Below are 26,584 nucleotides of genomic sequence, written 5' to 3'. Positions count from 1 at the left end.
GTGGGGATTTTTACTGACGTGCCCACACTGTTCCACTATGTCATGGCCTGACAGGAAAACAGACCACAGGCTTTGCTGTTTCAAGATCCTTCCTTTGATTGTTACACATCATTTAAGAACGGAGGCTGCTTAAAACTCCCAGCACTGCTGGTAGCAAAAAAGAATGTATACAAAAGAAGCAATGCTCTATCCTGTTAAAAAGAAAGATGAGAATTAACACCAGTGAGTCACTCTACTTCTGAAGAAAAGGTGAAGGTTGTATTCTCTCTAAAACAAGTCTTTTCATTATCTGAGAAAAAAGCCAAGCCTTTTTTCCAGGAACTGTTGCGCGTCAGTATCTCACAAATGCTTGACCCAGCTCATTTTGAATTGTCAAGGTGCTCTGGCTGACCAGATGACTTATGCAGGAATCATGCCTGCACAAACAGAGAAGTGGGTGAGGGGGTTCGACTGTTGAATAAGGTTTAGTTTGATGCTTCCAGGCCAACTGAACCTTTTGTATCAACTGAAGTGAATCACATAGCTGAGGGTTTTTGCTCTGTGGCATGTGTCCAATTGTATGTATTTACACTTTACTTTCCCGCAACGTTTTCTTTTTCGCTGTTCATCAATCAGAAATGGGGTAAATGAGAACGTTCCCAAAATAACTTAAATATATTGTAAGGGGGGCGCTGATAGCCTAGTGGCTGGTGCACGCCTCATACACAGAGGCTGTGGTCCTCCAAGCGGGCGACCCAGGTTCCTATTCGACCAGTGGCTCCTTTCCAGCATGTCATTCTCTACTCTCTCTCCCTGATTTCTGACTCTATCCACTGTCAAAAGAACAAAAATAAACCTTTAAAAAATATTTACATTTTACACAGTGGTACTTTAATCTAACAGCGACTGAGCGTGACATCAGAGGAAGATGGCTGCCATGTGATTATGGTGAATAAGAACCTTCTCTTTCCTCTCCCCAACAGATTTGAATTAAGAACCAATCCTGGCCCTCATGATCAAGACACAAGTCATGCTTTGGTTTTTGGCTTGTGAACATGCCTATTTATCACTCAGACAAACGTTATAGTTTCCAAAATATCAGGTTCCAAATTTACGTTTGGTACGAAAACTGAAGGCTAATGATTTAAAAACACAAAAAAACATGTTTGTTTGTTTTTTTACGTTAGAAACGGTGTAACAAACAATTATCTCACTGCACTGCGTTTAGCTTTTAATTTACTCACAAAGTGAGATTTTTCTGGAACCATCTTTAGCCATTACGCTTCTGGGTCATCTTGTTATTTATTCCTATATTCATTTACATAAAAAGAAAGAATTTAGCTTTTAGAAGGGAGTTAGCTCCATTATTCACTTAATAGAGCTGATTCATTCAGACCAACACATCCCTCTTTGCAGTTCTAGATCAAGGGCCTTTAATGGGATTTTGTGGTCGGTTATATTAAAGCCCAAAGTTTGGCAACTTACATTGTCCGCCTCAGTTCTGTGATTTAAGATTTGATGTGAACTACTTGAAAGTCTATTAAGGTCCAAGAAGCAGAAGCACTGAGACAGTATTATAATAAAACTTTCCGTTGGCAAAAAGGAGGTTATGGGTTATTCTATCACCTTAATATACAGAGGAGTTAATTTGTATACTAGACACCATGTATGGTAAGAATTCAGGGAAATGTTTAGGTCTTTTCACCAACTTCTTAAGCCAGATTGTCATCATTTGTTAAACACACTGTGGCTTGTAAAGAGGCCAGTGTCAGAATCTAGGGTAGGTCAAAAGGCTGTGATTCCTAAGTGTTTGCCTGTTAGGAGAACAGCAGCCTTGAATGCAAAAGCACACTTTGCCCAATGACTAAATGACTAAATTACAAACCGTGGTGTTGTCCACTTAAAGGGGGTAAGTGAAAAGTAGTTAACAACTCTCCTATCACAACCACTGAATAGCTCTCGAGTCATTTTTGTTCACCTCCTTCAGTACAGCTGCTGCACAGTGGCTGACGGATCAGACTGGGGTTGTATTGGGCTTTTTCCAAGTATGGCCACGTGAATGTGATCATGGTGTTCCGGTTAATCCAGACTAGAAGAAGAAGAAGAAGTAAATTGAGTTACATATCCAAAAATGGCCACAGGTAATAACTCATGCCCAGATATCCTGGCTTTTGGTCCCTTATATTTATTAAGTTTGAAAGAAAGCAGTGCCCTAAATGTACCAACGTCGTTTAGTCATCAGAACCCTTTTATCTGACCCTGCCTGCCTGGTAGAAACCCACATCTTTCAAATTCCACTACTCAGGGGCACAATGCAGGCTTTTTGTTAAATCTGTGGCTGAGATGATGTCATCAGGGTTATTTTCTCACACTTCCTCCAGAGCCACAGAAGATGTCATAAAACAGCCTTTGGTTGTTTGTCCTACAGTATAACTATTAACCTGTTTCTTGTATTGCATATAATCTGTGCAGTTTCCCTTTAGTCATTATAATAAGATTGTTGTTAACAGCACTGCATCTTGAGTTTACTTAAGTCTGGTAACTATCTGACACCAGTGGATGTAGATATGCATTTGGTTTAATAAGCAACCAGCCCCAGCTGACATTCTTTCCTAAATAGTATTTTGTAATGAAACCACACATTTAAAATTAAATTCTCTTTGACCATCATGCCCATTAACGCTCCCTTTATGTTCCAATTAAGTGTCTTACATCATTGTTTTACAGTAAAGGAAAAAAATGGCTTTGGTCTTTATTCTACCATATTGCACTCTCTTAAGTTTGTCATTCAGTTCTGTATATTCTTAATTCTCATTCAGATAGTCTTTCAATTGTTTGTCCCTTATTTAACCCAAATGCTCATTTAGATCGAGTATCTCCGCTGCCAGTGTGCTCTGCAAAGATTAACTTAAAATGAATCCAAACTTTTCATTTGAAAGTAAAGACGGTAAAGACACCAATAACATCACAAAAAAAACACTTACAAATCAAAGAGAACTCTGAAAAGAACCCTATAGCATGTAATTAAAGGCAATAACATTGTTCTGTATAAACTGAGCGTCCCAAAAATCATTGGGGAGGAATTACAGGGTTGAAGATGATGGACAAGTCTCAAATTGTTTACTGTTCATTGATGATGTTTCTTTTTAATGTGACATCTGCTGATTTAAGAGTTGTTTGTCCACTCAAGTTGCCACTCTGGAATGAGGATTCAAATGGATTTAAATTAAGGCTGATGGGCGTAGTAGGCTAGTTTTGAACACTGATTTCTTTTACACATGTTCTTCCACAAGAAAGTCAAATTACATTTCTAAGATTCCACTTATAATCTTCAATTACAACAATAAATGTCGTGGACTTTAGCCCTGAGATAACTATCTGACGCTACTTGTTAAGGTCCTTTGAAACTCATTACTGGATTTTAAACTGTATTCCGTGCTGAATTTACCCAGCCAGACTTTATTACAGGCCTCATTTCACAACCTTTGACAAATCTTGAGTCAACGTTTGCATCTGCAGGTAAGGGGGGAAGAACATAACTCCATATAAGGAAGTGTTTCCGGTGCGTCACCGCTGACTATCAGGGGCTGTGGAGCCACAACTTTGACAAGTGCGGCGGCTTCATGTAATCACCTCTCATAAATGGAATAAAGAGGACGATGGAGTTCTCCTGGGGGAATATCTTCTTCACTGTGATAGTCATAAGTAAGTACTGAAGTTGTTTTTGCGCACTGAATCTATTATAATTACATTTTTTTCTACTTAAACACTAAAATGATGCAGATATCCTTGAATAAAAATAGCGAGTTTTTAATAGCCTACCATTTCAGAATAAAGCAATCCGTAATGTTTGTATCGTGACAGCTTTGGATGTTATTTTTAAAATGTTTTCATACTCAAACAGCACATCTGAAGAGTATCAGATACGCAAACGCTAACTTTGCAGTCGCTTTTACTGAATGAATCCGCGCGACTGGAAGTGCTTGATTTCGTTTTAGATCTCACTCTGCAGCGTTTGTTCTCCTCCCACCAAATGCATGATCAACAATCGATCCAGTGGATTAAATATTCAGTGCTTTACAGTACAGCACATGATTTCTAATGGAGGCAACATGTGTGTTGCTCCGGGTCTGCACTATAACCTTCAAAGCTTTCAAGCAGCAGCCACTCGTTTAATTATCATCCTGTATCCACATTCCCCACTTCTGAAATGAGAGGAAACATGGACGTGTTGAGGGGATAGCAGAGCCCCAAGAGAAGGCAAAGTGCTACTCTGTGCTGCAGGTAAACAGGCGTGGCTGAAGCCAGTGTTAGTGAAGGTCTCCTGAGTCCAGCACCCATCCACATTCCTCTGCCTGCTGCTGAGGGGAAGGCAGACTAAGAGCTGAGGGCTGCCTGTACTGACTTGTGGCTCTAAAACTGCAACAAGACTCGCTCACAGATGAATTCCATGTCCTGAGGGGCTTTAAAGGGCTGTGTTTGAAGGGGAAATGTGTATTTGGAGAAACACACTTTTCCGGGATGAGCACCGTCATTAAATGCAATCCTCAGCTCTTGATTAATTCTGTGTTCTTCATGTGCAATATAGATTTTCTTTTTAGTTCTTTGCCTTGCTTGCATGAGTCAAGCTGAGGGTTTATTTTTTTATGTTCATGATTCAGCCACAAAAACCACCTTAGCTCAAAGAGGAAGTCAGGAGGGTCTAAAGAGTTGAAAAAAAAAACAGAGAACTTTGAGACCAAGATCCACAAAGATGTAGTGGATTTAGTTGTGTTTATGTTAATGTTTTTTTGTTAGTACAACTGTTTTGACAAGGTCATTATACAAAGTGAAGACGGTGGTATGATGTTGTTCAGGTGCTGTTATTGTTTTTATTTATTTTATTTTATTTATTTATTAGCACACAAGAAGCCAACAGGCTTATACAAGGGACCTCACCTCTTAAGAGACAAATAAATCAACTAAACAAATCCAATTACACAATTTCAAAACAAAATTAAATATAAACACATATACAGTAACCTATACACATATTCATACACACACACTTAGACACATACATACAATAGAAAGACTGAGAATGTTAACCCTCTATCAGCTAAATGAAACAGGCATTGATCTATTAAAAATGGAGCGAATGAGTGAGTTGAGAGAACACTATATTTTATATATGCAAAAGTTTGACCTCATGGGTTAAATGTGAAGACAGTTTCCTTTTAAAAATCTCTGTTGATGAAGAGCTGTTAACAACGTATCTGATGGAAAACTGACCGTGTTTGGTTTTATAAAAGGAAGATGAAGATGATCAATCTGTCTGGTAGAATATGAATGAATCTGGGAATTCAGTTTAAAAAAATTCTGAAATGATGATGGTAAAGAAAAAGGTACGAACATATATTTATATATAAACACACATATCTGATGTATATTGATATCATAAACTAAAAGAATGTTTAGTTTTTTGAAGAGGGGGGCAGATGTTTCTGTTGCTTTGGAGAAAGTTCCCAATCTTACAAAATGTTTCTGCAACATTTAAGTTTAAGAAGGTGAGAGGGATAAGTGTTTGCCCAGACAATATTACCATAAATCAAATACGGATGAATCATAGAGTAATATAAGGTTAACATACAAGATAAATGAATACAACTATGAAGTTTGCTGATGATCCCCAAGGACTTCACAGTTTTTTTCTGAGTAAATTTAATATGATTTTTCCAATTTAACTTCATCCACAAGGATTCCTAAGAATTTAGTTTGTGACACTTTTTTTCATTTCATTTCCATCTATTGAAACTTTAGCATAATCCTTCTGATACATACTTCCTTTACCTGTGAATATGATCACTTTTTACTATTTAATGAAAGCTTATTAAGTTTAAACCTGTCACCAACATATGATCTCTTGTTTCCCTCCAATCAGCTGACAGATTCCTGCATTCACAGTCCTTCAATGTCGGCACTGCAGGTGCCAAGATTTTCAGCGGACCAGCTACAGAAGAGTTTGGCTACACGATACAACAAGCGACAAACCATGAAGGCAAATGGTATGGGTTTTAAGTCATCACTTCTGGATTTTCATCAATGAAAGGAGACTAGGTTTATTGGGCAGTGTTAGCATCTTACCCAGAATGCTTATTACTGGCTATAATAACCTTATTTCATGTTTTTAAGGAGGTATTTGCACATCCAACTATCTCATGAATTAGGTCGTAGGATATCAAACTGTCACATTGAAAAGAAACATCCAGCACACTACTCTTGCTAAGCATCACCAATGTCCCTCAGAACCTTTGTCAGGTGTGTTCTATTTTATTCCCCAAGTCTTAGACAGCCTTGATTTTTATTCATAGGGCAATCTAAAATCCTGTGCTGTCCAGGAGTCATAGCTTTCAAGTGGTGTCCAGTTAATCATTTATGAAGTTAATGTTGCTTTGCTGCGTCTTTGAAATAGCCATAAAGGAAAGAAAGATAAGGACTTCTCCATATTCTGTGGTACGCTTTAGTTGATCAATCTTTCTGCAAGCCTGTATGCCTAACCAAGCTGAGTTTCACAATCAGCTCGCTGTCTTTTATACTTCAAAGGGAACTACTTTGCTCTTGATTTTCAAACAGACTAAAGAGCACAACAGTCCACCACATGTGAGATTAAGTTGTCGACTAACTGTAATATTTCTGTTATTTGAACTGATTTGTGCATCTGTATCACTTGAAGGGGAGTTGTCCTGGTGGCAGTAGAAGTATCCATTTAGCAAGGGAAGTGCCTGTTGTTGGAAAGAGATGCACCCTGTTATTAGCAGTGTCTGTACCTTCAGTGGCACATTAGCAACTCTAAAAACTGTCACCAGTAACCGGTGCTTCTGGCAACATGAGATGAAGTCTTGTCTCTCTACAGACAGAACGACTAAAATATTTATTTTGGGCTCAGTTTAGCGGAATCTGTTGTCTTCCTCAAACTTGCGATATTAAAATCTCAAGTTTTTTTTTTTTCTAAAGGCACTATTAGGTTAAAGACGTTCGTTGCTTTAAAAAGCTTCTCTGACAAACTGTTGAATGTTGTTGTTCAGCCTCCTGCTCTTAGCCTTGATAATGGCATGGCTCTTGGGATGACAGTGTTGCTTTGTCAGTCTGCTTCTCAATCCAACACTTTGGTCTAGACTGAAATACCTACAAGCAGCCACTCAAACGAATTAATGAAAATGAATTGAATTTCTTAAAGGTATTCATCCTCTGACTTTTCCCCTTCTGCAACTATATGATGACTTGAGTTGTTTTTATTTGGACTGTTAGCATATAATGTAAAACAAGCACCAATGTCCCTAAATGCACTTTTTTTTAATAAGCAATCAATAGTAGGGTAGGGACAAAATAACAATAAAATGCGATACTTTATTGTAATAACCAGTGTGATAGAATTATTGAATCACAGGTGCCAGATATCGATATTTTAATTAAAAAACATACATCTCTCTGAACAGATTTCCCTGCCAACTCACGGTGCTCATGACATGAACGAAGGCTTACCTTATAAGGTCATTTTTTTGTGTGCAGTTAATCAGATTGCATGATGTTTAATTATGTCATTGTCAAAATATAAATTATTGCAAAATGGCTGTATCGTGATAGTATAGTAATCGTGGGTCTCGTGATGTCTTGTATTAAATTGTATCTCAACATATTGTATGGTATCATGTCCCATCGTATCCTAAAGTATCTCTATGGTATGGTATCGTGTCGTATCGTTTTGTGAGTTTCCCAGCAGTTCCGATCCCTAATCTTTAGTGTGGCCTCATCAAATCTCTGCCTTATTCTTGAACACTTCCACCCTCTTTCATTCATAGGACCGTCAGCAATTCAATTATTTTATGTATAGCACAAAAGTACAACTCTTATTGGATTTTTCAGGCTGATACCAACATTTGGGAGTTGTTATTTTTTAAATGTAGGTTTATCTCCACTGAAAAAAAACACAATTAAAGCTTTAAGTCGGTCCTGGTTTTAAATATTTGTTCTTAAATAGTCTAGACGCTCAGTTTTGTCTGACAGGCTACAGCCTGCTTGTGTCACACAATCAATCCTGTCTTGTTTATAGTCTCTTACATTTCACCCCACTTATTTGTAACATTTAGTTAAACAGTAACTGAACTCCTCAGGGATGTCTGGATGTTGTCCACTGAGTCACAGTCTCGTAGAGCCACTCACTGTCTGGAGGAGGGGCCTGTTTGCGTAACTGGGGGAGTTGTGATAGAGGTCTCTCTCTGACTGTATTCCATATGAATACTCATGAGAAAGCAATAATGATGCATCCTGTTTCCTGTCCTTTGCCCTCTTAGAAGGAATGATTTGTCCCAAGTCTTCTGCCTCTTCAGACTCAGTGGGAAAATAACAGTTTCCTGAATCTGGGTGGTGATTTAAGTTCAGCCTGACAGCAGTTTCTGGGACACATACATTTCTATTACTAGTGGCAAGTGGATTTTGATATTGATGCTTACATTTTATCAATAACAAAAAGCATCATCTGAATGCCTTGATGTAGGGAAATGTTTTTGAAGTGCATACATTCTGTGTGAACTTATAAATCATGTTTGCTGTTTCTGATGTTACTAACATATTTACCCATGCAGCTCTGGATAAGACAAAGTGCAAGATAATACAGATTGATATTTATTTAGTTAAGTTACTATTGGCCCCAATGCTGCTGCTGCAAAGTGGGTCCTATGTTTCATTGACAATAATGAAAGTAGAAAAATGAACTTTGATTTTGTTCTAACAATGACTTTAAATATATCTATAGCTTATTGGTACTGAAATTCTGTAACCATATTTGGCATTACATCATTTGGATGAATTTCAATCCCATACTGTATGTAGACGTGGTATCTACTGTACACAAAAACATTGAGCGATGCCTCTCAAGAGTGGTGAGGAGATGAATAATGTTGTTTTCTGCAGGCTCCTGGTCAGCGCTCCATGGAGTGGTTACAGTCAAAACAGGAAGGGGGATATTTACAAGTGTCCGGTCTCAGGTTCCAGAAACAGCTGTGACAAACTCAATCTTCAAGGTGAGGTTTGAAGTTTGGTTGTCAACCCTTTAACCCACCTACCAAACATTGGCCGGGCACTTTAAATGCCTGAACAGAAATGTGAGGATGCATAATCCCTAACCATCAGGGAAGTCTTGAGAAGTTTGCTTTTTTTTCTTCTTTTACTAGTTTAAAAGTAGTGTAGTGCCACAAATAATTCACATTTTGTTTCATAATTTAAGTTTACAATATTAATTTTATATATTACAGATTAAAAAGTTATCATCTGAACATGAATATTTAAGCGTATTATTTGTCTTGATCCACAGATTCTGTCAGTATTCCAGATGTTAAAAATGTCAACGGCAACATGAGTCTGGGTTTGACTCTCACCAGGATGCCCTCAGTCAATGGTTTGATGGTAAATAAAATTTAAATAAGATATCTCATGCTAGGACATTAACAGATTGTATATTCTTTTCATATAAAGAGTTCATATTTGTCATTCATCCGTTTCTGTGTTTTGGTCTGCTAATGATTAAGCTGCTTTGATGGAACTTTTTTACCTTTATACATGAAGAAAGCTTCCAAATGCTGTCAGAAATATTGAAGTTATAATGTGTCAGTGACAACCAGGTCTGCGGTCAACCAGCACATGACTGCTTACAGTTTACATACCAGCAAAAATACTTAAATGTGAGACTGATAGACTCCTGATAGGAGAACATATCAGGAGCTTTTAAACCCATTAGAAGAACAGCTTTCCTTGAAGTCTGTTCTCTTCTTGACTCATGTGGTCCTGTGCTGCAGATGTGTGGTCCTCTTTGGGGACAGCAGTGTGGCAATCAGGACTTCTACCCCGGAATATGTGCAAACCTGAGCCCCCTGTTTCAGCCTCAACCTGCCTTCTCTCCTGCTGTGCAGAGTAAGAGCTCTCATTTTGTATGAAATTATGAATATCTTCAACTATCTACTTCGATTATGATCGCGTTTCAATCATTCTAGCCAATGTTTATTATTGTTAATCTTTTAGACCAGATCGCTTGGTACATAGTTGTTCAAAAGCTACTGCCAGTTCATACACTGAAGCTGTCTTGCTTATCGCCATTTCATGAAGAAGCAGAGGATTTTCTGGCACAACTTCAACAACTAACAAGGTGCATGAAGAGTGAAAGGCTTAGGAGAGGTCAAAATGCTGCAGCAACAATTGTAGTAAGAAGATCAACTTTATTAACAAATTAGACCGACGCGTTTAGGCTTGTGGCCTTCAAGAAATGGATGTTTGCAATCTGTTTCTTGATCTAATTTGTTAATAAAGTGTTGCTGGAGCATTTTGACCTCCTATAGCCATATAATTACATTTTAATGTCAAGTTAGTTTGGAAAAAAGATAAATCAAAGTATTGCGATGTAGTGCTTGCAACTTTCTGGTCTGCAAAATGACTAAAAACAAATGATTCTGCATGAGCTGAAACCAGTGACTGCATTGAAGGTACGACAAACAAACATCAACACTAACAGCACGCTGAAGAAAGCTATCAGCAGTAACGTGAACCTTTGCTTGACATATTTATAATGTTTCTTTTGTCATGGCATTTCTAGAATGTGGAGGGCCTATGGACATTGTGATTGTTCTGGATGGCTCCAACAGCATTTATCCGTGGGGTCCTATGAACATATTCCTCCAGAAATTGATACCTTCGCTGGACATAGGACCCCAAAACACACAGGTGACACCCCTTTTTTTATAATCTTTAACAGGAATATTAAACTACATATACACACACACACAACTTTTTTCTTCTTTTTTTTAGGACTTCATGGGCTCCGTATAAAACAGAGTTGGAGCAGAGTGTTATGTTGAATACATTCTCATGGTCTCTTCTGTCTTTACTCACAGCTTTCTTTGCTTTTTCCGCACCTTTTTGTTTTCTTGTGCCAGGTCAGCGTCATTCAGTATGGTGTTGATAACCAGGTTGAATTCTACCTGAATCAGTATACAACCAAAGAACAGTTAATGGCTGCAGCATCAAGAATTACACAGAAGTTTGGCTCATCTACAAATACCTTCCAGGCCATCCGATTTGCCAGGTTGGTGTTGCAGTTATACTGAGATTAAGAAATATAACTGTAGGTTTGTTCGTTGATTCATAGCTTTTTTGTTATCACATTAACTTCACAAGTTGGTCTGTCAGTTAAAGATTAAAAAAAACAGTTTTTTTATATCTTTTAAAACCACAAACATTAATCTCAAGTGTCATTTGTGTCTGCTCTCTTCAGTCAGTGGGGATTCCATCAAAGTAGGGGCGGTCGGCCCAATGCTGCTAAGGTGATGGTGGTCGTCACTGACGGGGAGTCTCACGACAAGGCCTTCAGAGATGATGTCATCGCAGAGTGTGAGAAAAATGGCATCACCCGCTTTGGTATCGCTGTAGGTTAAATTCTGCCATTCCCTCTGATCATGTGAAAGTTGTATTTAACAGTTAAAATAAAATACAAGATACAGATTTCAGCTTCATTTCTCTTAGTGTATTCTTTGACTTCCACTGTCAGGTTTATTTACAGGTTCTGCATTTTATAATAATTTTACATCATACAGAAGAGGATTAGGGCCCCTGAAAAACATAGAAAAAAGTCAGAATTCGGACTTTTTTTTGCAGCCAGATTTCTGACTTTTGTTTTTCGGAGCTAGTATTCTGAGAAAAAAGTCAGAATTGCAAGATTAAAGTCAGAATTCTGAGATTAAAGTCAGAATCCTAAAAAATAGACAGAACCAAAAAATGTTTTTTCAGTGGCCTTAATCCTCTTCCGTAACATAATTCATTAATATTGTATACAAGTCTTTTTTAGGAACCACAAATACTGCTGTAGTTATAGATGTGAATGTCTTCCAACCACTTACTATGCATAATGTTATGGCTTAATGTAGCTCTGTTTATATAACATTACATTTTATGACATTGATTATTGCTCTTCTTTCAAGCCTGAGTTTGTGGTGTTTCTTCTGTCTTCTCAGGTCCTGGGTTATTACATCAGAAACCAAATCGACACAGAAAACCTGATAAAAGAAATTCAGTCCATCGCCAGTAAACCATCAGCACAGTACTTCTTCAATGTGTCAGAGGAAGCCGCGCTCTCCACTATCGCTGGAACACTTGGGAACCGCATCTTCAACATAGAAGGTGTGTACTAGTGTGTGTGTGCCTGTTTGACATTGTTTCTTTTTTTTGAGGCTACTACCTGACCGCCATACATCCCCTAACTACTGATTTGCAAAAACCAGAGTCAAGCCCACTCTCTCTCAATCTGCAGCCAGGACCTGAAGGACCATTTCTCACTTCCTCTGCGTTTTGTTAACATTAACAAAACATATTTTGCCCCTTATGTGATGATGATTCTGATGTCAAGTCGGTAAGTCGGGCACCTAATTTTTTTCAGAGTTTCTGAGTTGTTGTTCTGACTTGAGCAGCTGTTCATGTGCATTTAGCAACTCAGAAACTCGTTTTCCCGATGTGTCTGACACCACATGAATGCAGCATGCGTCCACAGGTGCAGCAGATCAGTAGTTAGGCGATGTATGGCGGTCAGGTAGTGCCTCAAAAGAAACAAAACAGCAGGTTTATTCAGTCTTTCCATTTTAAAGAATCAGAATTAGGCTACACAACAAGCCGGGCACCGCTAAAGCTCACAACAGTGATCACATATTTATACACATTTGGAAATTTGTCTTGATCTTGTAGCTGCCTTCTTTTTTGATTCTGGTTTTTATACTTTGCTCTTCACCCACAAGGCACTGGAAAAGGGGGCGACAACTTCCAAATGGAGATGTCCCAGGTGGGATTCAGCGCACACTACTCCAGCAGACAGGTACAGAGCACTGCCATGTACAGCGAAAGATTAATATTCAGCTGAAATCAGAACAGATTTTATGTTATCTTCTTGAAGTGTCAATGCTTGCCATGGAAAAATACAACGCGTCAAAGTAAATACTAGAATCTGTCACACACAGTGATACTCACAATGTAAAAACACTGATGCACTGACTTATTATTGTTCAGAGTGCTCCACATAGAAGTAATTCTAGCGGCACGTATGAAGGTTTCTTATGGTTTATTTGTTTACAAGTGTATGGTTAGTGGCTATAAGGAACCAACTCATCTGTTCACTTCCTGTTTGGCTTTGATGGAGGAGGGTGAGTATGAGAGTGTATATGTCTTAACCACATTCACACACAACAAATGTAAAAGCTGGTAACGAGTACCAGTTGTGTTGTTGAAATATAAAATACCAAATGCATATGAAAAAATATATAAAATGTGGCTCAAATAAATGTACTGTCAATTACTTAGTTGTGAGCGAACTACACATTTCCCTCAGGTTCGCCCAGCATGACACATGATAAAATTGCTCACAATAAAGCCACAGTAAAGTAATTTTCAGTGTGCCACAATTTATTTATTTTTCTGTTCCTACAACCGACCGGCACCTGAGAACGTAGGTTGGCTCAGGTTGAGTATTTAGTCTTCTGTGACCCAGGTTAAGAGGGACAATAACACTGGTCACGGAACTCCTCTGCAAAATATCTGCTCTGCCAACGCACCGTTCTCACAGAAAGGAAAGAGGAAGCTACATGTCGCCACGCAGTATGTGGTTTTTGTAGTTCTGGTCATTATTCTCGTTATTTGTGTCTGGAAACAAATGTTGGCTGTTACAAACCGCTCAGTCTGTAACCCAGAGCAAAAATATAAACACTTTGACTGAGTAGTATATCTGTTGACCGGTGTTTGACATGTGTGTTGTTATAGAATGTGATGATGTTGGGAGCAGTGGGAGCCTATGCTTGGAGTGGTACTGTCGTTCATCAAAAAGGGTCAAATGTAGACATTTTACCTTTCTCAGCCTTCGAGGGAATACTTCAAGACAGAAACCACAGCTCATTACTGGGTAAGCTTCAACAGTTATCTTCTTCATCAACTAATCCATTGTAAGTTTGATTTCTGTTACTACAAGTCTTTGCATGAAACAACACCAGGAGCTCAGTGTTGCTCAGCCATAGTGGAGGTCCTCAGGCAAGGTGGAAACCGTTTGAAACTTTTCTTTTGAAAATGTCAACATCTCGACCAGCTTTGATGGGCCATTTCCCAAGTTTTGAGAAGAGGGACTTAAAGAAGACTCAATAAAATGTTGGCATCATCTACGGCCAGTGTTACTGGACCATAGTGATTGACATTTGAGAATACCTACTCTTAATTGTTTAAATTAACTGATTTATTAACGTTACTAACTACATACAATACCATTCTTTTCTTTTTGCTTTTAATTATCATTATTTATACACAAGTTGATATACATGATGTCACCTAATGGTTCATGTTATGATTATTATTGTGCAACTTCTAACCTCAACAACTACAAATATGTGTTGCAGGAGTAAAGAGTTTGATTTCATGTGACATTTTCAATCGTAGTTGATTTAAAAGTTGTCTGCATCTGTGTTCTGAATGAGACACCTGGAGCAAGGCATGAAATATGAAATAAGAGCCAGCCAGGTAGTAAAGTTCATAAAAAGACCTTTGACCCTCCATAACAAAAAAAAAAGAAACAAACAAACAACAGGTATAACAGAGATTTAACATATTTTTCACTTAAATGCTACTACCATGAAACCGTTGGATAGCCGCAAATACAAGCACAAGTTGGGGAAGGAGTTTTCAGCTTATGTGCTGATCTAAAAGTAAAAATACTGATGGTTATTTGATCTGCCACAGCACAGGCAAACAAGGGAGCAAAAATAATTTCTAATATTTAAGCACACGTGTTCAAGCATTACTACAATGACTTTACATATAAGCAGCATTTCAGTGTGGATGCTAGATGTGGATCATTCTAATAATGTATTATAGTTCAGCAGTGTGCGCCAATTAACATTTACATCTAATAACCTAAAGCCCCATTCAATAAATACTGCGCATGTGATACTTCTCTTTCATCAACGTTTTCTGTTGTGTTGATTATAATCTGCTGATGCGACAACCTTCCCTGCTATGAATCGTATTACTGAGAGTTAAACACTACAGACAGCTCTCTTCAATGTTTTCAATTTGGATTGCAGTACCCATTTGAAACGCTACGTGTCAGAGTTACATATTGTTCCTCTTAGTATTAAACAGCTCTGCATTGGTCTTGAAACCTTTCTGCGCTGACCTCTCTCCGTTTTTCAAAAGTATCTCCAATATTTATCCTAGTTTGACCACCTTTCTCGTCATGGAGCCTTTTAGAAAAATGCAGAGGCTTTTCAGGTCGGGTAAAATCACTTATATTTGAACCAGGTTGCTTGCCCGCTTCCATCACTACAACTTCTGTTGGTTTGCCAACCGAGGGGTGTCTTAAACGGCCGTGTGTTTAAACCACCTACCTTCTCTGGTCCAAACAAATACAGACCATTGTTGACCGGAATCAAAACTTAGAAGGAGGACATAATGGCTGCTGCATTGTTGTCAGAGAAACCAGCACTTCAACATGGCATGTTTCCTTAATGCCTGATGAAATACAGTAATGAAAATGTGATTATGCATAATTCTATGTCCTTTTTAAAAAAAATAATGAGCTCTTGCTTGGATAGATGGAAGATGGGGTTTGTTTGATGTTTCTACATTGTTCAAGCCATTTTATGATTTCATTCAGTAATATCTTACATATATTGGTCCTTTAAGTAATATAATTGTCCAGCATTTCTCCTCACAACTTTTCCCCGATTACAGATCTAAAGAACCATAATTAATAAAACAGTAGTTGGTTTGTAAGTAACTAGTGATACTAGCTTTTAAACAGATATAGTGGCATAAAAAGTGATTTATTCTCTCTTAAATATAGTGATGTAAAAGCAGCATCACGGTCATTTAAATGATCCTTAAATGCACAGTATTTAAGTAAATGTACTGAGAAGAAGTTTAATTCCAGTAAATGTGTAACTTGTGGTTTATTCTAGGTTATTCTGTCTCCACATTGAGCGATGGGTCTACAGAGTACTTTGTGGCTGGTGCACCTCGCTCCAACCACTCTGGACAAGTTATCGTCTACACCCTCAACGCACAGAAACAGTCTGCTATCATAGATTCAGAAAGAGGAAAACAGGTACATTGGAGGCTGTGATTTTGAACGTTATCCTGGTTATACTGTATATACAGAATATGTAGCCCTGAGATACTAATTTAACTAACTTTATGAATAATTGTTGTCCTAGATTGGATCATACTTTGGAAGCGTCCTGTGCTCCCTGGATGTGGACAAAGATGGGGTGACGGACCTGCTGCTGGTTGGTGCCCCTATGTTCATGAGTGAGCTGAAGAGAGAACAAGGCAGGGTCTACCTCTTCTCTGTCACCAAGGTACAACTGAGCAACAAGTCAATTCTATAGTATGACTTTGTGGGTCTGGATTTTCTGAGCAGCAGTGAACAAGAACATGGTTATATAACTTACACTGGGGCATTAAGGTAGACCGTTTAAGGCAAATTAAACACGATTACAATTATAGATTTAGGGCCGATCAATGCGGCTAGATATTCTTAAGCCAACTTACTGAAAGATAGTCAAAGATTCCTAAATGCTTACTAACTAAGCCTGTCTTGCAAATTGATCATAAAGCGTGACCTTAAGCCCCACTGGTCACATATCAATGTCTCATCATCTGAAGGGTATCCTGAACGAGCAGGGATTCCTAAATGGTCCACCCCAAACTGAGAACGCCCGGTTTGGGATGGCAATCTCTGCGGTACCTGACCTGGACCTCGACGGTTTCAATGATGTTGTGGTTGGAGCCCCATTAGAAGACAAAGGAAAGGGTGTCATCTACATCTACAATGGGGATAAAAAGACATTAAACAAGCAGTTTTCACAGGTGCACAGATCAATCATTTAATATTTGACTGACAGATTTTTTTGGGGTATTTGATGTTTTTGTTAGTTTTTGGGAGGGAGTATTTTGTTTATTTGACTGTGTTTTTCACCTTTTTCAGAGAATAACTGGTTCCAAACTGGATCCACAGTTGCGGTATTTTGGAAGGTCCTTAGATAGCTACAAAGATCTGAATGATGACACACTCCCTGACATCTCTGTGGGGGCATATGGCAAAGTGGTGCAGCTGTGGTAGGCTTACCCATCACAATATTTGGGATCGTAAAGAAAACCTATACAAAACATTGTGACAGAGTAAAATTTCTGTAAATTTTGCAATGATTATGGAGATAAATAAATGAAAGAATTATGTATAGAACCGGAAAAGCTAACGATTTATAATTGTCCTTGTGTTTCAGGTCCAGAGGTGTTGCGTCTGTAACGGCAAGAGCTTCTTTCACACCCAATAAAATCAACATTTTCTCCAAACCCTGTGACATCAATGGACGCAAGGTGTCATGTTTCAACACCAACCTGTGTTTCAGTGCTGCATTCAGGCCTAAGAAACCGGTTGGGCCCATTGGTAAATCTTTAACTTGTTAGACTTTTCAAAATAAATGTATCAGAATCAGAATCAGAATCGGGGTTTATTGCCAAGTACATTTACACATACAAGGAATTTGACTTGGTGTATTGGTGCTAAACAATTAACAGGGGTATTCTGCTTTTAAAGTAAAACATTTGGGAAACATGCTTGTGGCTTCATGCTCAGTACCACTCTCATGTAAGTATAGTACATTTAAAGCTACAGCCAATTGCATGATAGCTTAGCTGGAATATGTGCAAACACTCAACCGAGCTATGCCTCCAATCCAATACAAATCAGCATCAACAAAGCTCAGTGTAAAAATCTCAGTTTAGGGATTGGTGCATTTGTTCCCTTTAGATCACAAATGCTGTTTCCATATGTTAACTGCTAAGCTAAGGGTAGTCTTTTATTCAGTGTACAAGCATGTATCCCGTTTGTAATCGCTGTGTTTATAGATCAAATCAGTTGAACTCAGATTTAGAAATGTGTGTAACGTAGAGTCCGTTTTTACCCCTATAGATATTTCCTACACTTTGACCCTGGACGCTGACTTGCAGGCTTCCCGAGTGACATCAAGAGGACTGTTCACTAAAAACAATGAACGCTACTTCACAGAAAAGGCAAAGATATCATCTAAGCCCCTGTGTCTAGACTACCAAGTGTATGTTCAGGTAATAAATGAAAATTGTGCTTTGTTTCTTCATGACTCAATTTAGTACCATCGTCAAAGAGCATCAATGACTACTTTTATGTCAACAACTTGATGTGATTGTTGTAGAGACACTATATAATAGTGTTTTTTCCAGACTAGGCGTGAAGTATGTTGAACATTATCTCATGATTTGTCCGTATCTGGTGTCTTCAACAGGACCCACCGGACTTTGTCAACTCGCTCAGTCTGAAGGTGGAAATCGAGCAGCAGAACGCAGATGTCAACCCTGTCCTTGATTTGTTTTCGCCAAGTGCCTGGGAGTTCTTTGTAAGTGACTGACACAGCATTATCTCTCCATCTATTTAAATGTTGTTTTTGATCTGTGGTCTTGACAGGTCTACAGGAAACAGATTGGTTAGACGCGGTGCGGGGGTGTTTGTACAGTCATACAAAATGACATAGTGTGCGTTTGTGATGATTACTGGCTTTTAAAACAGAAGTGTCTCTCCAAGTCACGCAAGCATTTTTCAAAGAAGACAAAGTTCATCTAATTCAGTAGAAATAAAATGAAGTTCTGATACGTTGTGTTTTTCCCACCTCCACACTTGGTTAACATGAGGTTTATATGTTGTTCTGTTATTTCTTAAGATGCCTTTCACAAAAGACTGTGGCTCTGATGAAGTGTGTATAAGTGATCTGGTGCTGAGTGTGAAGACAGACACAAAGGGGACGAGGTAAGAATCACTTATTCCTACAAGATGCAATGTGTCATAATTACCGTATAGAACATGTACAATATATAACATGTGATATGCTAAGCTCTATGGTAAGCTTGTTTAGCTTGTAGTAAACAATTCTGTTGTTGTAAATGACATGAAGTCCAATAATACAGTTTGTGGAGGAACAAGCTGGGACACAGCTACGAACAGGATGTCTTTAAAATGAGTCATTGTGAAATCTTTCAATAATTCTAAAGCCCTGTAGGCTACTTACACTCTCAGTATCTCACTCTAACCAGAGGGGTAGAAAGGGGGTTACAGTACTAAAGATAATGTTTCTTTATAGCCATTGCTTCGTTGGTGTTTTTAGCAGTGCTCTTCTTTTTTCATGATCGCACAGCTTGGAAAAATAAAGAATAAAGGTGAATTAAATGACATTAAGAAGCTTCTGACAACTATGTGGTTATGCTAATGAATTGACAGACAATTTACTTTTTTTTAAAAACAATCAGACTTTTTGCCCCTGACATTTTGGTTGTTGCATATCCATTTACATTGAGTTAACATTCGACGAGATCAGGTCAGATAGATTCTTAATTTTGTTTGAAAGGAAGTTCTAGTGCAGGCATACCTTCTTCCTCAGTCTGCTGTTTTTGCACTGCCCTGCACCTACTTGATGTGTGTATAACTACTACCTTTCTCTAAAGGAAGTTCAAGTGCCAGGTTGCTCTTAAATTGCACTACATTCAGATTCAGAATCCGCTTTATTGGCCATATATGCTTGCACACACAAGGGATTTGTCTTTGGTGAACTGTGCTCTCAATGTACAAAAAGTATAACATTGAATGTAAAAATAAAAACAGCAAAGACAAATATATACAAGTTTAAATAAGATAATAGTGCTGTGGTGAGCAGTGCAAAAAAGCTGAGATGAAAATGATAATAAATATGTAATTATGTAACAGATGGTTAATATACATGAGGTAGAGTTTTGCAGTATTTACATTAAAGGTATGCAAAGATTGATGAGGAGGATAATTGTTATTTACATGATTAAGTTATTGGACATAACAATTAGTTGTGAATAGTTTTATGTACATTCACTGACCAGATGGGCTTCAATCAAACATAAAGACAGCATGTAGTGCTGACCATGTCGGTGTGGCAAAAGCAAGGACTGTTAGAAGACTAGACCAAACTAGGCAAAATGTATAACCCTATTTCATTCTTTTTAATGTTATTCCCCAGTAACTCCTAACAACCATTAAACCATTTTTTTTTCTCCCAGTTTTATGAGTCCGTCTTAATTGCTAATTGCTGCACAAAATTCCAGTTTATACAGCCACTTCACAGCCCATAAAATGTCTGGGTCAGACCTGTGAGCTAGGAAAAAACTTTTCCAAGTTTGGGTGATATGTACTCAGTGAATTAACTCTGACAAAAATATATAAACAAAAACTTTACAGGGACCATACAACACTTATTAAAGTTCTTTGACACATTCAAGCCCATTTGATCAAAAGCAGCTGCTTTTTTTTTTTTTTTTTTTTTAGTACACTAAAATATGCTGTATGCCTTTTGTTGTCCTTTTTCATCTTGAGGATGTTCAGTTTAATATTCATACAGCATTCTGCATTCTGGAGGGGAATTGCATCATATATGGTGGAAACTGGGCTATTGTTTCAGTTTTAGGTGCTGTTTGCATCTTCTGTATGTATAGATTTTACCTTCTTTAAACCCCTTATGAATAAATCAACCAAAAGCTTTCAATAGCTCCTTGTGAAATCAAGGAAAGCTGAGCCCAACCATTCCTTCTTATTCCTAAATCTCTGCTCAGGTGAATACAACTCAAACTGCTCATTTAATTTGTGGCAAGTACAGCCTAATGCATAGAGCCATAATCTGAGCTCTCATGTTGCAGCTCAGCTCCGGTTCTGGTCACCGCTAATATCCAAGAACTGTCATTTGAAGTTGTTGTTAAGAACAAAAAGGAGAACGCGTACAACACTCAGGTCTGGGCCACGTTCTCCAACAATCTCTACTACTCGTCCGTCTCTCCTTCTGTGAGTAACAAATCCAACACTTAAAGTTGTTTGCGTTGACATGATGTGTAATGTGTGATGCCCTGGTTTAACTAGAACTTAAAGATACAGTACATAATTCAAATTCATGGTCATTAAGTTACATATACAATAAACACATGCACCATCGAGCAAACTGAGACATCTTCACATATTTTCAACATGAATAGAAACGAAGGATTTTAAAACAAGACGGTAAAGCTTTTTTATGTTTATGAATATAGCCACATGGCATTAATAATACATTATGAACAACTAATTTACAGGTGGATGGCATCAAATGCACTTCAACGCAATCACAAACGGTTTCCTGCCAAGTGGGATACCCAGCATTAAAAAAAGACCAGCAAGTATGTGCAAGAACAAACGATCTTTTTAACTCCTTTTCTCTATTTTGAGCTGCATTTTAGTCATAGTATTTCCTCTTTACACATGTTCTTCTATTTTTCCATTACAGATGAAATTTCAGTTGAATTTTGAATACAGTTTAGATCAGCTGCAAAAGAGAGCCGAGGTGAAATTTGAGGCCAAAAGGTACGCTCACCAAACGGAGAAATGAAAGATAAATGTTCCCCTGATTTAAAGTTATTGGCTTGAATTAATGTTGCAAACATTTTTCTGTTACAGTGATGGTAAAGAGGAAACCCCTGCAGACAACAAAGTGGATATATCTATTCCAGTTCAATATGCTGCAGGGGTTGTTCTGTCAAGGTGATTTTACTTTTTCTTACCTTAAAACATCTTTTTTTTTTCTCATTTTGGTCCAACAGTTATAAATTGCTTGTTGTTTCTTTCTCCCAGGGAGACAAATATTAATTTCTACGTGGCAGATGCTTCCATTCCTGTGGTGACAACGGTGAAAACTTTAGATGACATCGGCCCTGAGTTCAACTTTACAGTGAAGGTGCTAATCAACCACTGTATTACCGTCATCTACTTTCTTATAGTGTGTAGTTATTTTAAAGATATTGATTGAAACAATTGTATTTAAAGGTTTCTACAGGTGCCTTCCCTGTCAACCTCCTGTATCTGACCATCGCTCTGCCAACGACTACTAAAGGTGGAAATCCACTCCTCTATGTTACCATCGTGGACGCGGTGAGTCCCCAAATACCAGCAGCTTTTTAAAGTGTTCAAACCTGCTCCATTAACTCTACTTTAAAAAAAAAAAAAAAGTAAGGCTTAGTCTCTGACTTGTATTGCATGATTTCAAAGCTATATAAGAAATGACCTGAATCTTTTCTACCTGCAGGGAGATTCAGTCAGCTGTGACTCCAGCAGCCTGGTTGATCCTCTGAAGATCGGTGTGAAGCCCCACAAAGCATCCTTCTCTGAGGAGAACCTCAAAGGCAGTGAGCAGCTGGTCAGTCTCTTCTTCTTCTTCTGCATGTTCTGACTTTTTAGTACATGTAAACTTTCTAAAGAAGACATCTTTGCATGTAGTATTTAGACTTGTATCATGGAGAAGTCATAGTGCACCAATATGAAACTGCACTCTGAGCATATGAGGACCCTTTTCATTTCAATATATAATATGTGGGAAATGAATTCGAAATTTTCACCCATGTTATGTGTTTATAGCTGAATGGATGTGAGATTTAAAGTAACATTCTTGAGGGTTATAATGAAATAAAAAGATTCATAAAGTATAAACCAAAAAAAGGCCATACGTGTAAGAATTAATTACTTTTTATACACTTGTTCAACTTAATCCTCCAAATCTTACTCTAAAAATGACGTGTTTAAACTTCATTGATAGCTGAAGCTGAATAAAACAATTTAGTTTACAAGTTAGGCTGGTGCGTAACACACTTTAAACAATGTGAAATGTTGGTTTGACAGAAGTTAGATGTCATGTGTGGATTTTCTTTAATTAATCTGTTTTTTTCTTCTAACCTACAGGACTGCAAGAGTGCAAAATGTGAGTTCATAAAATGCAACCTCAAAGACGCCAAGCTTAATACGGACTACTTTGTGAAAGTTAGAACGAGGATCTGGAGTGGCACATTTATTTCGGTAAATATATTCAATATTAAATTATATATTAAACTATACAGATGCTTTCAGTGCTCTTATTGGTATAATTTTGTCTCGCTAGGCGTCCTATCAGACTGTCGAGCTGACGTCCAGTGTTGATGTTGAGACCTCCAACCCTGATCTGGTCATTATCAACCTTAAAGAGCTGCCGGTAAGATGTCATTTCATCTGATGCCTCGCATCAAAGAACTACAAAAGGAAACCATGTTATCTATGTTCTCTGACATTCACAAGTCATTGTGATGTTTCCTGGTAATAGACTCATCAATAGACAGCATTACTTTGATGCAGAATCATTGTTTGTGTAAAGGCCACATGCTGGATAAGAGCAGGGGTAATTACATTTAAATCCACCACTGCAAAATGCAACAAAAATAATTGTTTGATATACTTTCTTTTATTCAGTAGAAACAGTCTTACTTTTGATCGCCCGTTTCTTTTTTGTCATAACTAACTGAGGAAGCCCACATAACGACCGCTCCTGTTCTACTGCTGTGCAGGTGGTGTTGACAGTCAGTAAACCTGGAGAAAAGGGTGATGTTCCAGTGGGAGTGATAGTTGGTAGTGTCATTGCTGGACTGCTACTGTTGGCTCTGGCTGTAGGACTGCTGTGGAAGGTATGTGTGGGTTTGTGCATGACTAGTCACATAGACATGGGAAGCCTGATATGCTCTTAGGTATGTGCCGTTTTTAACGTATATGCCCTCTGTTGATGTAACAAAAGGCAATCTAAGGTTAGTACATAAAGTCATCACTGCATCATGTCTCTCTCTCTCCCTTTATATATATATATATAACATATACTTAAGTCTGATGTAAAATACTCACATGTCTTGTGATTTTTTTTTTTGGATGAATCTATTATCATTACCTGTGTATTTTGAATGATCTGTAACTGTCTCTGAACTCAATCTGTTTACCTTCTAGTTTGGGTTTTTCAAGAGAAAGTACCAGCAGCTGCAGAAGGAGGCGGATGACGACACGCAGAGCCGTGCACATGTTGATGAAGTGCTGTAAACTGAATGAGGGGAAAACCTGCAGCTTCCCTCGTCACTGGACTGTTTTCAGTGTGGATACTGGTACTGGTCACTGGTTCTTTCAAAGTTGAATGGACTAAAGCTCAATCACTGGAAGTTTGGGCATTTGGATGAATTTGAAGCTTTTTAGTTTGCAGATAGCTGGTGTCTGATCTTCTGCACATTTTCTGGGAATTATTGTTTTTCTTTTTGAGCTTTGTTGACTGTATGTGTTGACTGTGTGGTTTATGCACTGACTTTGAATGAATGCAAACACTGAATTTACCCCCCACCCCCCCCCATCATGGATAACCAAACTCACCTGTTTTATTTTTTGTTTTTTTTGGGCCTAACATGAAATTGGATGCAGATGTTGTCATCCTGACTCGAACACTGTATACGTATTTTGGTTGAGTTGTGTATTGACTTCTGTTTGTCAAATATTGGACAACATGATTGGAAAAAAATGTGTTTGAAAAAGAAGCATTGACTTTAAAAAAAAAAAAACACGCTGTAGCCAGACAATCCTCAGGTTGAATTGCCTTTAGATCCACTGTCCTTGTCTGCACTCAGGGCTTTTCTGGCATTTAGACTATTGATATCAGTAGTTTATAGTCTCATGTTACTCCCTTTCATTGTATTTGTACTGTAAATACTGTAAGATACAATTTTTAACTGTCGTGTAATCTTTGTATGTGAAAATATATTTGGAAATATGAGTTGAGTGAAACATTAAGTTGTTTTGTTTGTAGCACAAATTGCGCGCCTCATAAGGTGTAAGAATGTTTGTCGTCTATTGTTAAGATCTGCATCTTGCTATTATTTTCAGAATAAAATAATTCACTGATTATTTTCTTACCTGACTGATTAATTGGTTTTGCCTATTACATTCTAGAGAAACGTTTTTAAAATAATGATTGTTTCTGTTTCCCTGGCTACAAGGAGATATTTTCAAATTGTTGTTTTGACAAAAATATAGTCATAAACCTGCACAAATTCACATCAATTGCAAACAAGACACAAAACAGCACATATTTGGCATATTTTGCTAAAAATGATCAAATGGACAATTCAGAGAGCTGCAGATTATTTTTTCTGTTGATAAACGTGTTTATGATATATGGGCTCCTTGTTTCAGAGCAAAGATATTTTGTTTCAGATGTAGGCCGTTCATAAAAACCTTCAGTTCCTCGTGTGTACATACTGTTCAACACAGATTAAAAGTGTAATACTCAGAAATGTATCTGACATAGTGCATCCATGTTTCAGAAAGCACTAACCAAGTACATTTGGAATAAAAACAGGAAGTTTGTGAGAGGTTTGCTCCAATCGAGTGATGCTGCACGTTAATGTGCACTGGCAAAGCATCCCCACAAGATGGCAGCACAATATAGTTTACATAATACAGTACACATTCATGTTTTTTTAAACATTGCATGCAACTGTCAATTAATGACTCAAAATGTATCACCCACTTGGAAGTGTTTCACTCTTTGTGTCCTATTCCTCTCCTTTCCTCCTCTCCTGTCCTTTCCTCCTCTCCTCTCCTGTCTTTTCCTCTCTTCTCCTAACCTGAACCTGAAAATGACCCCCCTTTGGACCACTTCCATCCAACCATCAGAACAATTGAATGTGTTTGACTGTCGTGTTTTCCCAAAGTTATAAGGTTTCTTTGCCTCTGGACTGTTTGGAAATGTGTTTTTGACTGTTTTCCTTCTGAACGAGCCAGCTCCAGCACCCAGCTGAGACAAACGAATGTACTCCTTTGCATCTGGCAAGGTTGTGTTTACTATTTATCTTTAATAAGTAGCATATTTTCTGGAGCCTGTATCCAAACTTGCCTTGTTGGAGTGGATATATAGTACTTGATGGATGATTGAACTCCTCTGTTTCACAATTACTCATGCATAACAGCGTTGTGAAACAGCATTTGGAGTCTACATATGTGTGTTCGGGGAGCAATGTGGAAATAGTTGATGAAATGAGATACAGTGAAAGTTTTCGACCACCTTTGAATTTCCATCTCTCTTGGGTAACCTGCAGGTGATTGGCAGCTGCAGCCATAAACTGACCCTGCATGATTGCTCACAAATTGCTGCACTGTTCCCGAATCAGAAGTGATGTAATCGCAAATTTTGTAAGAACTGTTTTAAATTTTATACTCAAAGGTCCTACATTTCTCATGTATTTTATTTCAATTTTTTTCCATCAGAAAAACTTGAATATCTTGTCACACATTTGGAGTAGATGAAAAAAGAACAGTCGTGTATTATAATCTATGATAATGATGGGCCTCATGGGTCAGAAAAGTTCCAATTAGCACTAATTATTTGCTGTATGAGTCCGTTTGAGCCACATTCAGCTCAGAGTCTGGGACAAGGAGCGTTCAATGTCCCTCTGCTGATGCCATTAAAAGCTTCAGGACATCAGCCAGCACTTTAAAGTTGATACAGCGGGTCGAAATGTACTCTCATGTCAGGAAATGTTTTGGTAGCCTCAACTCTACAAAGATACTCATCTCACAAATCACACACAGCAGACACTGAATGATTTGCCAAACAAAACTTAGATCACATCGAGTGAACATTTTCAGATT

General features: G+C 38.0%; 1 protein-coding gene across 1 annotated transcript; it reads left to right on the top strand.

Annotated features, from left to right (window-relative positions):
* Positions 1-3,539: 3,539 nt before the first annotated feature.
* Positions 3,540-24,836, top strand: itga2.2 (integrin, alpha 2 (CD49B, alpha 2 subunit of VLA-2 receptor), tandem duplicate 2). Its single transcript, XM_065948931.1, has 30 exons — positions 3,540-3,684; positions 5,900-6,023; positions 8,929-9,038; positions 9,329-9,420; positions 9,810-9,924; positions 10,601-10,728; positions 10,941-11,089; positions 11,279-11,429; positions 12,015-12,180; positions 12,789-12,865; positions 13,804-13,942; positions 15,987-16,132; positions 16,242-16,385; positions 16,693-16,896; positions 17,015-17,145; positions 17,313-17,476; positions 18,002-18,153; positions 18,351-18,461; positions 18,783-18,868; positions 20,776-20,917; positions 21,202-21,285; positions 21,393-21,469; positions 21,563-21,646; positions 21,737-21,839; positions 21,929-22,033; positions 22,188-22,298; positions 22,838-22,951; positions 23,034-23,123; positions 23,473-23,589; positions 23,900-24,836. Exons 1-30 carry the CDS (start codon positions 3,639-3,641, stop codon positions 23,987-23,989), a joined length of 3,552 nt encoding a protein of 1,183 aa, XP_065805003.1. The 5' UTR covers positions 3,540-3,638; the 3' UTR covers positions 23,990-24,836.
* Positions 24,837-26,584: the final 1,748 nt, after the last annotated feature.

This window comes from Labrus bergylta, chromosome 2 (genome assembly GCF_963930695.1).
Source record: "Labrus bergylta chromosome 2, fLabBer1.1, whole genome shotgun sequence".
Lineage (NCBI taxonomy): Eukaryota > Metazoa > Chordata > Actinopteri > Labriformes > Labridae > Labrus > Labrus bergylta.
The sequence above is the reverse complement of the archived record's forward strand: the minus strand, read 5'-3'. Positions and strand labels throughout refer to the sequence as shown.

Excerpts from the sequence above, each read along its gene's own strand:
- itga2.2 (XM_065948931.1), top strand. The coding sequence starts at position 3,639 with ATGGAGTTCTCCTGGGGGAATATCTTCTTCACTGTGATAGTCATAA. Across the intron at positions 9,925-10,600 it reads CTTCTCTCCTGCTGTGCAGA|AATGTGGAGGGCCTATGGAC; the intron begins GTAAGAGCTCTC and ends TGGCATTTCTAG. Across the intron at positions 22,034-22,187 it reads ATGTTACCATCGTGGACGCG|GGAGATTCAGTCAGCTGTGA; the intron begins GTGAGTCCCCAA and ends TTCTACCTGCAG.